The 12,738-nt window shown below is 38.7% G+C and overlaps 1 protein-coding gene across 3 annotated transcripts in view; it reads right to left on the minus strand.

Moving 5' to 3' along the window:
• The window catches only part of LOC115341185 (protein FAM169B), a 41,890-nt gene that overhangs the window by 7,403 nt on the left and 21,749 nt on the right, over nt 1–12,738 (minus strand). For all 3 annotated transcript variants that reach the window (XM_030013690.2, XM_030013688.2, XM_030013692.1), the window contains exons 4-6: nt 10,179–10,264; nt 8,426–8,600; nt 636–818 (exon numbers count right to left, since the gene is read on the minus strand). In XM_030013690.2, coding sequence (XP_029869550.1) covers nt 636–818; nt 8,426–8,600; nt 10,179–10,264 — 444 coding nt within the window. The remainder of the gene's footprint in view (nt 1–635; nt 819–8,425; nt 8,601–10,178; nt 10,265–12,738) is intronic.

The following is a 12,738-nucleotide window of genomic DNA, read 5'->3' on the forward strand; positions in this document are numbered from 1 at the left end:
GCAACTTTAGGAAAAAATGCTTTTCTAAAGAAAACAGTTTTATAAATAATGTGAGAACAGATATTTTCTGCAAATTTTACTAGCGATACCAGAACTTCAACCTGAACACAGAGAAGACGTATAACTACTTAGTGATCTTCTAAAAGTGACAAATGTTCAAAGACAGTCAATATGAAACACGAAGTGATGTGACTGGATGAATGAGCAGAGCCTAGGTATATGGCTTATTAAATCTAATTTCTTACAAATGCAGTATCTACAAGAGCATTATGTAAGATGTTGTCAAGCCTACACTATGCACGATTCTTTTCCCTGTGGTGTGAAATAAAATGGGTAAGTCACTGTCTAGGACAATGACACAGTTCTATTTCTAAGAGAGAGTGAGATAAGAATGCAAAATGTCAAACAGGCAGTATGAGTTCTATGCTTCTCATTGTCTTACACAAATATTGGCCTACCTTGCTACAGGAAATTCCAGATGTCTCAAGAAAAGTAACCATTTGCACGCTAACAACAGTTCAGTTCAGACAAGTGCACTGAACTCTTATATAGTTAAGAAAAACCTGCCAAGACCATATTGAAATTTATACATTATACATAACCCTTACCTAACATTTCCACATCAAACGATTTACCTTGATACATGGCAGCAGAAATAGGGCAGCTGATCCCCAAGGCATCCTCAGCCATGAAAGACTGACAGAAATCATGCAGCATTTTCATCCCTAGGCCATCTCTTCTGTACTTTCTCCGGACGAATATAGTATCCAAAACCGGCAGCAAGTAACATTGACTGGTTGTACCATCACATAGGCTCCCTGAAAGCAGACAGTAAAAAAATACATTAATTTGAAAACAAAACCAGTATTGCTGCACTAACTAACTGCTGTGTGATTCTAGCCACAAATACTGCCCTGATACCTTTCCACGGGCTATGAGGATGACCCCAACTGAAGTGCATTTGCATAGACAGTAAAACACTTTCCCGGAGGAAGATTTGTGCCATCAAACTGAGAGGACCTGCTTAACATGTGGTTTACAGGTCTCACCACAGTATTTTCCAGACTCCAGTTCTTCATAATCAGACCATCTAGGTACACAGGCAACGTATGTAGGAAAGTTCACTGAAAAGATATAACTGGGCTATACCCAAAGAGGCATCAATATTCTGAATGTAATCTCAGTATATTCCTTTAGCTTTTGGCTATTCTGGTAAATCACCCCACAAATTCTTTTCATGAAATACACTGAACCACACAATGCAGCATGATCTAAATACTCAGAAGGTCCATATTGCCTGATGCAGCTGGACAGTGAAGAAGGCTTCCAGAGAAAACTCCCAATACTGTTGAAGCTAACAATTTCATAATGTCTGCAGGGAGAGAAGAGAGGCTCTCTTGGCCTCTGCATACATTGCTGTTGTGCGTTCCCAAATGGTGTGATAATACTCCTAAGTATGAAACTTGACTGGCCCCATCATTTACACCTCCTTTCTGACTTTTACTGGTCAGAAAGTTATACAACCCTTTTACTCCATATTCAGTCTTTGATCTTCTAGTTCAGTAAATTCCACAGACAACTGTACAAAAGAATATTTCTTTCAGTTATCTGTCAACACATAGTCAGCAGTCATCTTCAAACCTTTGTTGGTAAGAGAACCGCACAAGAAGTGTTGGGGTTGCTCCACCTGAAACTGGAAACAGATCCCTAACTGCTCATGCTCACAGTGACTCTGGGCCAGAGGAAAGGAAGTCCGTCACTTGCCTCCTTCAGAAAACAGAGCAGAAGCCGGGCAGCCCCAACAAGCCAGCACGTAACTGGTAGGCAAACGACTTCCCAAAGAGGAAGAACCATGTCTGAGAAAGCACCGAGTAGAACCCAAGCAATAGCTAAACTCACGGCAGCAGCTTAGGTTCAACCTTACACTGCAGCACACGAAAGTCACACCTCTGTAGGAAGATGAGTATAGACACTAATTAAGGCACTTGGGTATAAAGCCATAAACAACTGAGTGGAGCATTTTAAGAAAGTACTGTAAGTGCTCCTTTGTAAGTCACTCAATTTCTACTGAGTGGTAATTTATCACACATGTACCTGCTTCTAGTCCATCGCTTGAACTACTACTATCAGTGTTAAACTAGGGTTTTCACTCAAGGACAGTCCTTGCTAATAAACACATTAAGTCAGTCACTTGAAATCATGGGGACATGACATAATGCTTTACATGTGGACAAAATACAGACTCAAGTATAAGCCTCCAAACTATTAAAACTCAGTCCTCAGTGAAAACTGTCAAAAAAAATTAGAACCAAGGGTTTTATTTTGCAATCATGTATGGTAAACTCAAACTGGAGTCACGAGAAAGTTGATTAAGAACAGGCATTCAGGGTCCAAAATTTTAATGTCACCCTAAACAACTTAGGGTCCTATTGCAGGAGATACATTAGCAATTCACTGTACAACTTCCATTCAGTGCACAATACCATAAAGACAGAACCTCAAACTACTTCGCATAAGCATTCAACCCTGAAATGAATTACCAACATCAGTTCACCAACTACCTACATATGGGATAAGGTCAGCATAGAAACATCTCCCTGATTTATTTTCATTTTTAGAAAATATCTGTAAAGATTTTATGCTGCTTCTATCCCGGTACATGGCAATTTAAATAGAAATGGATATCCAGGCCTTTATAACAGAAAAAGATAAAATTTTCTTACTTTGTTGCTTAAATCTCATCAAGACCTTCTCGGTTTTCTTTCTTACCACTTACTAGTGTACCACTCAGTCTAGTTTTCAGTGTCTTGACACATGAAACTTTCATTGCTTCACTTAAGACCTATTTCACAGTTTCACAGATCTCCTATTGAACGGCTGTTCCTAAATTCCAGTATAAGACTTTTACTTAATAGAACCATTTTTTTCTTTATCACAACCCCATATCTATCTTAAACTGAGGTCTACTTTGGTTCATTGAGTTGGTGTCTAGTACCTTTTGCTGATAGTTGCCAGGCCTGACTTTGATTACTTTCTTTTCTAGGATGACAATTCAGCAAAGCATACATGACTATATTTAATTCTAGACCCTGATTTGTCAAGGCTGTAGCTCTTCATTTAGCAAGAATCCACATCACACATACTCAGCCATACAACAAGAGTATGTAACTACATAACCAATCAATTAATATCCAGGCTTGGTCCACCCCTGCTTAATCAAAGTGCATGCTTAACTTCAAACACGTGTTCAAGCACATTGTTGGAAAAGGATGGTTTGTGGTGGTGTTTATAACCTTTCAATATTTGTAACACATGATGGGTAGTTACCCTTTTTTCATGAGCCAAAAAATTGAGTATATCCCCAGTCCCATTGTTAGCTGCCAGCCCAACAGAGATGTTGGATTCCAGCAGTGTTGCACCATACGTTCTAAGAAAGGGACAAACTTTTCCTTATGAAATCAATAGCTTTAAGAATTCCTGCATGTTGCAAGGGTCCTTATAAGTTTATTACTACCTCATATAGTCTGTGTCCTATAAATCCTGATGAGACTGCAGTGCAGCAATCCCAGGAGCCGAGTGATTTATGTCTGTGCTCCTAATTTTGTGTTGAGAAGACAACAAAAACTTGTAACTTTTAAGGCACTGTAAATAAAGAAACCATGAAGCCATTCTTCACCTTGTCCTTGGGAAACATATTAGAAGTCATAGCCCACAGCCATTTGAAATAAAATAAACAAACAAACCAACCTTTGGAACAAAGGCCACTTTGTCTCTAGTTCCCATCCAATAGCAAAGAGGTTACCATAAGCTAATGGTGGCCCAGAGGTGACCACTAGGCTCTCACACATTTGGTTCAGAGGTTTGTTTCATTGTTGAAACACACAAAGAGACTAAGTTTTGAGGTGAGGGAGGAGACAGGGAAAATAAGGGCATTGGCAATGGAGATGGAAGTATTCATACAGTCTGCCCTTTGAAAGCCTTTGATCTGTTTGGTTAGGTCACGAGTGCCAAATGACCAACTTATGAGCCAGCAAAATGGTAAACAGATATTACAAGGGCAGGAAAGCAGACAGCCATTAGCATTCCCAAAGAGCCACAAACCAGAAAAAAAAACAATCCAGCCCCCACATCCAACAGACCCAAACAAAACAAGGTTGTGCATACTGACTATTTCCCTGCTGAACAAGTTGGCTTGGCTGGCACTCGCATGTTTGGACAGGCCTTAAGCAGGCTGAGTACTTGTGTAAAGGGTGGGGAATATTTCTGCTGAATAGAACCCAAGGTCAACCCATTGTGTGAGTTTGTATGTGAGAAGAGGAACAAAGGTTCTGGCTTCAATAAAATTAAATGAATTCATGTCTTGACTGGTATGTAGTCATTTAATTTTTATTACAGCCAGAACCTTCAGTCTGCCTCAGATATGCACATTAAAAATATTATTGCTAGAAAACAGAGGGAGACAAAAGCAATTATCCAACAAGATTTCAGCTTATTGTCTGTCAGGTTAACTTCAATTCTGATTTAATTTTTTTTTCTAAGAAATGTATGTAATCAGTGAAAAATAAAATCCTATTATCTTTTAGGGATTTATTTCTAGAGAACACCACCCGGACCACCAAAGTATTAAAAGAAATTTGCGAAGGCTGATATGAAGAGGGGCATGAAATGGATTTTAGCTTGGGTAGCCACTTCCAAAGACCATTGTCTAAGGCTCTGGGGTAGCAAAAAGCAGAGACTGGGCCACAGTTGCTTTGCTGCCTACTTTGTATCAGCTTAGAGTTTTTGCAGTCAGGTGTTCCCAAACTGTGATTTATGGAGCATCTCTAAAGAATGAATGAGAAGCCAACAATGCATTTACTCCTGGTTCAACTGCATGTTTTACAGCCTTCTCAGAGGACCCAATTTTGTTAAGGCTGGTTTGACTCACATCACAGAGAACACCATCTTTCTCCACACTTTTACTACTAAGATGTGACAAAAGGGACACAGCGAACTGGGGAAGGGACAAGCTTTGACAATCTGACTCCTTTGCTTTTTGTACCGCAGACAGCTTGGTCTGCAACTGGGCTGCTCCTGTGTGTTATAGTAACAGTAATACATTAACAGTAGGGAAAAAAAAAAAGCTGTATCTAAAAAATGAGGTTTGTTCTGTTTTATTCTTAAAGGGACTAAGACACTCCTGGCTCATAGCATCCTCCAACTTCCTTACTGATTTATTTGCACTATGAATCTTCTACATTCTCCTGACATTTATGTGAAGGTGGTAAAAGTCCATTTTCAGTAATTACTAGTCCTCAGTAAATAAAAAAGAAAAACTTTCAGGGAATTACAAGGTCTCACTGCACAAAAAATAGTGTCAGTAACCATGATCATTAATCCTATATCACTACACAAAACATTCTTTTTGAGGTTTTCACACAGATTTAGAACATGCTAACAAAAAAATGTGAAAGAAATACTTAAAAGAACATAAAACATATCTCAAAACCAAAGTATCTATATGAAGGCTTTCTGCAAAATATTTCATATTCAGGTTGCTGTCTGCAACAAAAGGTACAGGGACAGGGAACTGTCATTTCTTGTTGTACCTTTAAGTAGCTACATTCAGTGAGGTCTAACTCCTCAGCTGTCTAATATGGAAGCCGCTGACATAGATAAAATTGGAGACATTTATCTTGGCACGTGACAAAGTGTCTTATCAGCCTCATTAGTGGCTTAGTACGTCTCATCAATCTTTAGTATACCCAGTGGTAAATGCTGCATGGCTGTCATTGGACAGGAATAGGCACATACCAGAGAGGCTAGGTTGATGATCTGTGTAGTCATGAATAAATTTTGTTTTAATTAAGGTGTCTAATGCTCATGAAAAGTGATAGCCTTGAAGAATGAGTCTTCTGTTTATCTACACAACAGGTGCAGGATGGCCAGTGTCAGTAGTTGCCAAATTGTCTCAAAACCTTGACTTGCAGTTACTACGTCTCTGAGCAAGGCGGGTGCTCAAGACCATCTGTCCCTCTTTAGCTAGACTATCAAAAGAGATCCAGTTAAGGATGTTCATAAGATGGATGGATGTGTGGAACTGGACCAAAATTACCAAGTTCACTTTGTACAGGCCACCTAGGAACTGGCAAATGGAAATGACTTTACAACATTGCCAAGATAGTTAATTAGAATTACTGAAGTCCATTGAAAATTTAGTTTGCATAACGGCACACTAAATCTGTAGCAAAGATAGAACAGACTCTCTCCTCCTTGGTCACCGTTTCCATGATTCACCCAGATGACTTATGTTTGAAATAGCCATGCTCCACAGATCTGTTCTGGCTTATTTGGCTCCACTGAAGCATGGTTTTTGTCGTACTGTAGATAATGGAAAATTCACAGATGAGAAATACAGTTGAATCCAACATCAGCATCAGAGTCTCAATTACCTAATGAAGAAAACAAAACTATAAAGAATGGCCAGGTAATTGCAGAGCATGGAAATAAAGGGAATCTGAATCACATGGTGGGCACAGAGGAAAATAATTTCTTCCTAGGACCAGAAGCTGTAAGAGAGGTCCAGCACAACGTAAAGTCCTGTGCTTAAGCTGCCCCTACTAAATGTTCTGACCAGGACAGTAAAAGGAAAAAGAACTTGCATTATGATAAAAAAAAAAGAAAAGTTAAAAAAAATTATCTAAAACAAACCATGTGAAATAGAACTTCTAAGAGAAGATATTTATCTTAGCCTGTTTTGGGCCTAATAAATCCATGGCTCTTCTAGAAAGTAGAGAGAATAGGATCAGCCAGAGCATGGCTGGTATGAAATTGAAATCACAGAACTTCAGAAAGAGGAACTATTTTCTAAATGCATACAGCAAATAGCAAAAAGGGGCAAAAACAATCAGTTTCAAGCTTCCCGAAAAGACTTTGGCAAAAGACTGCAGTAATTTTTGACACAGGCCAAAAACTAACAAATATAGCTGCCCAGAGAAAAAAACCACTGGCAACAAGAGACAGATGCTGACAAAGCTGGACTTGAAGAATTTGTATTTTATGTGGACCTGGTTTAAAACCAAGCTGTGACTCTCAACTTACTCAGAAACAGTTTCAACTTGGCTAATACTCCACCCATAACAGACTACTGTGCAAATTTATTTTACTGAAGCATGAATCATTACAGCCCATACAAGTGTTTCTTTCCAAAAGCTTTGCTCAGAAATATTTATGGACTTAAAGGAAAATGTACTATGGCAATGGAAGTGTTTGCTGATTACAAACCAGTTCACCAGCATATTCACAGATATTTACAAGATTCTTTTATTATAGACTGAGACTTGATTCATCATTTATAGTACAGTAGCACTGTACCAGCACAGTGGTGTACAAGCTACACCTTGGCATGAATAAGAATTTTGCATATCCCAAGGCAGCAGAAGAGCAGAACACCTCTTATTGCTGCTGGCCTTTGAGAGTCTATCAGAAAAGGCACCTTCACACTGTCCTCTGGAATCCTAAGCAATCCATACCTGTACAGGTCTCAAGCTGTTTCTTATTCTCCCCTTTTGGACAGATGGCTACTGGTTGCTGATTTGAACAATACATTTACCTCCAAAGATACCAACTTCTCTACATTTAAGCTGCTGGTATCAAGATGACACCCATGAATCTTAAGCGCAGACTGGTAACCAGCTCCTACATGGGGGTACATACTCAACTGCATACCTAGAGTTATTCTAACGAAGCCTTTTCCACTCTAGACTGGTTAATAGCAGTGTACCTGCATTAATACAAACTCACTATTTAATAAAAGACCTTTGCTAAAGCTTATACTGGTGGAAGTATCCCTACAGAATCAAATACATTTTGTTTTTCTATACTAGTTAATCAATTAATGATTAAATCAATAATCATCCTTTAAACTGGGAGTACCACAACTGGACAAAGCATTCCAGGACTGATCAAGTGCACACACCTTCCTCTACACAACCCAGCCACTGCTTCTTACACATCCAAGGATATTGCCACTTCTTGCCACCAGCCACTCCTGATACACTGGTTTTCCACTGTGAACTGTACTCCTTTTTTCAGGTATCATTCTTTCCAGGACGCAGTCCTCCATTCTGTGGGTAGGCTCTGCATTCTTTGTTCCTAGATGTACAACCTTCTACTTGGCTGCATTAAAATATATTTTATTGGGATAAGCCAGTACCTCAGATCACTCAATGCAACTGAGAATAGAGTTTGCAACCATTGTGTTAAATGAAAGTAATATGGATGGCTTCCAAATTCTGGGAAGGTTTGTTCCCTAGATTCATTCTGAGAGAGGTTTGATATAAAAATGTAAATTAGAGCCAGGATTATTTATACTGAAAGATAAACAAAAGGATTACCTTTCTAACTATTAGGAACCAATGGAAATGTGTCTCTAAAATGACCTTACCTTTCATCTTGACCGAGTAAAAGGCAACAGCCTCGCCATTTCTCCAGAGTATCTTGGCACACTCAGTGGCAGAGTGAGGTAGAAAGAATGCATCATTAGCTGAACTCCCTTCCAGCATTCCGAAAATAATGTAGTTCAGAACAAAGAGGACAATCCTTTCTTGAAATGTCTGGACCTTAGAGAACAAACAAAAACAGACCAAAGAAAAATGAAGCAGAGAATAGTATTTTGTGTTTCATAAAAGGCTTCCAAATTAAAAGGGGCTGGGATGGAGGAGGTCAGGAAACATGTACACTTAATCTGGGGAAAATACTTCATGAATTGATTCAGATAGAATAACAAAAACAGTTTTTCCCAGTGTTCCACCCTCTATCCAGAGGGCATAGAATAATTTATTAACAATTTATGAAGCTTGACGTATCTCCTGTTGTCACAGAGAGGAATTCTAAAGCAGCAGGAAAAGAAGTATCTTGATTGTAGTCACAGCAAACTAGTCACAGATTTGGAAACAGGATCAAGGCAATCTAATCCTACCCAAAAGTGAAATAAAGACAGGATTCACTGTGTTATCCTGGTCACCTCTCCCCTATCACCTGTCTTGCCACAGCATCAAAAAACTTTAGTGGGTCAGGACCTTACTGAGGTAGGCACTATACAAAACAGAATAAATACAGTCTGTCCCAAACATCTTATAATCTAGGTGTAACATGAACAGTTAGTTTTTATGCTGTGCTTCTTACTAGACAACCAACAGGACAGGGAGATGGAGGAATATAAAGGAACAAGATCATATTGGTCATCAAAGTAAAAAGTGATGCCAACAAGCTTTATATGAATGCTGAAAAAGAAAACGAGAATTTCCATAAATAATGACAACTTACCTCTTAGCAATGAGCTAGAAGGGGCAAGTTTTCTATTTTCAGGTATTTTTTCATTCTCTATTGATACAGCAGATGCTTGAAAGCCTGAAGGCCTGTGTTTCTGCCCCAAGTTCTATCTTGCAAGGATTTGTATCTCAAATTCCCTCCAGTTCAGTCACCCACAAAAAGCCTACTTAATTCAGTGAACAATTAAACTCTATGTACGGCAGATATTAGGGAAAGATGATAAAGGAACAGAATCATTAAGGACCAAAGCTGGACACAGAGGGTTGGATAGGAAACAGAACTGACTTAACAACCTCATGGCAGTAGGCATCAGATTTCTTAGTTGAAAACACACTACAGGCTACCCAAATCTCTCAAATTACGAAAAAGTAGTTGTATCCTAAGATTATTTATTGGGAAAAAGAATTACAGAGGTAGAAACTATTAAATAACAACCATTTCATAAAATGAACACAATATAAACACTACCCAAGGCAAAAAAATTCATAACGTGCTAGATAAGGCGTTGTTCTAAAGGGTAGTAACACCTCCCATCAGTCAGTCAAGAAACACTAACATGAAGAGTTATTGCTAATGTAGTAATTTGGTTTATCTGATTATTCCTTTAGTAGGCAGTGATGGTAAACTAAAAACAAAACAAAATAAATCCCACAAATTAATCATAAAATGCATGCAGAAAACTGTTTAGAGAGGATTAATGTGCATGTCACTGTGAATGGGAAACATGTGAAGTACTTGGTGAACCACATAGCCCAGATCCCACAGGTTATAAAGCATGAGCTATAGGAGACCAGAGACAATTACATATGATTGTTCTAGCCAGGAAGTTCCAGGGTAAAGGCAACTGCTCAAAATAGCATCCTTACTGAAATTAGCCCATCTCTAGAAGGATCAGCCGTCTTTAATACATCTTCAACAGGCCACCAACACCGGTTCAAATAAACTGCCAAAACTACAAAAAGAAAAAGACAGGGGAACACATTACCTGCAAATAAATACAAAGTTGGTTCTGAACCTTTCCACAAACAGTCTCAGATCTACTTCTCCCTCCAGCTGACTCCAGTTTGATCTGCTGTGAGACAGCAGAACAACAATTGTATTTCAATTTCACCTCTGTGTCCCTTGATATCCAATTTTCAGTATCACATGAGGCATCAAGTGAAGATAATTTTTCTCAGGAATTGATGTGACTTTGGTGTGACAACCTGTGTGTCATATGAACAAAACACTTCCTGCATAGTATCTGTTCAGTAGCACAGTAAGTTTGAGTGGCATTTGGGACAGAGCGCGCTACCTAGCTAAAGGTTACATTTTTGAAGTTTCTTTCAGACTTTCCCCTCTCCACATGCTTACATGCCCGTATTTGCACCCACGCAAGTCAAACACAAAAGTTCTCATATCCACTTTATCAAATAGCTTTTCAGATGCCTATGTGACTGAATTTCTATATATCTGTACTTTTAGCGTACAGACTCCTAAATCTCTACATGGACAGATATTCACAGAAGTTCAAATGCATGCAGAGAGGTTTCTATCAACAAAGAACAGACATATGCACACATAAGTAAGATAGACTTTTGCTTCAGGGCAAAGTGTATGACCAACCTAGAGGCAAGTGAAGTCCTTGTGTAGGTGTTACGCAAAACTTGCACCCTACTTCTTCCCATCCTTCCTGAATCTTTGACATATGCAGAAACAAGTGTTTAAACCCTACACTTATATGTTCATCTACAGAATTCATTGCCTGCCATTAGATTTATAAGAGAAAGACTGAAGCAGCAACAGTGACACTGAAATTGCTCCCAAGCCCTGTTCAGAAAGAAAAGCTTTAACACGGGGTCATTTCAAAGGATATAGAATAGATTTTAAGGGGTTAGATTAGGTTTTAGAATGAACACAGAAATCTGATCATTTATGACCCCCAACATATCAAGCAGCAAATATTTCAGCAAAAAGAATTTTTATTATCCATGCAGCGGTGACATCTACCTAAAGAAAGTACATGGCCACAATTTCAGGATTGCTCAAGAACACCAGTATCTTTACTATCTTCAAATAGGGCAGTTAGCGCCCCCATTTTTAGACAAAAGATAAAATACAATATAGGAAGTATGTTGCTAAGAACAGCATGGAGTTCACATCTCTTGAGCCCTAAGAGAGTACACCGTCTACTGGTTTTCTAAGCTACCCAACTAGGGACAAACATAAGAAAGTTAAAAGCCATCTATGAGTTAGAGACAAATTCACACACAAGGACGTGAAATGGCTTTAACAGGACTCATCATTTACCTGTTTTAGCCTCAGGTTATACAAATGTCACTGATGCGCACAGGTTAGTTTCCGTTTTTGCTTCAGCCTCTACCAGCTCCCACCGGCTTTAAGGCTGGAGATTCTGCTTAGCTAACTTATATTTCAAATAAATTATTAAAGCATGTGCCAAAAAGCATTACACTTTGTGTACTGGGTTAACAATGAAGTATTGCACGCAAGGGCAGATGCCTGTTTATAGCACCAGATTCAATTCATTAAATATTATGCACTTACTTGCATGGGAGTTTCATACTCTTTCTGTGATGGATTCAATCTGTTCCCTCAATCCCTTCACTCTGCTTTCAAATGCAGGCAGCCACTGCTCCATTACATATCCATGAAACATGCAGCTACAAAGGGAGCTGAGTCAGACAAAGGGGATATAATGGGCCAAATGCTGACTTTAATGGGAGCTGCACAGAGGTTTGGCACATAGTTCAGACATATACAACACACATAGTAAAGGTCAGAAGTTTTAAAAAGCTTTGAGGAAAATAGGAAGATGCATAACCATGTTTTAAGGAGCTACTTTTATAGAATATTTACTGTGCTATTCAATAATTTAAATGTGTGGAAGGGAACACTAGTTGACATAGCAACTGTCACATCACATTACTTGAGCAAACTTATCTATATGGATGCCTTCCTTGAAGGAAAAACATTCCTCCAGATTTCATGCAAACATATGTACTTTGCTTTTTGTTATCATTTTTCAAGTCAACATCTGGTCCACAGTTAAATCCATCCATGCTTCCCCATATTCTCATTTTCATTTTATAATCAACTTTGAGGAACACTATTTCAAATGCAAACATGTTTTGTGAGACCGCATGTTCCTTCACTCTCCTTTCCCAGTCTTGTTGTTCTTTCCAAGACATTCAGTTATGTTCACCTGATCATAAAAGATCAAGTTATTGCCAACATTAAGTTACACACATCACCTGAACCCTTTGAATCCTGATGTATATGATTACAATGATCTCGCAATTGCAAGACTTGATGTGCTTGATCTTGCAATTGTAAGACTAGGTGAAATGGATTAAGACCAATATATTTAAGTTCACAATTAATGGAGTATATACATGCTCAGTTGGGTGGCTTGCCCTGTAAGCACCA

Source organism: Aquila chrysaetos, chromosome 5, assembly GCF_900496995.4.
Source record: "Aquila chrysaetos chrysaetos chromosome 5, bAquChr1.4, whole genome shotgun sequence".
In the NCBI taxonomy this organism is placed as follows: domain Eukaryota; kingdom Metazoa; phylum Chordata; class Aves; order Accipitriformes; family Accipitridae; genus Aquila; species Aquila chrysaetos.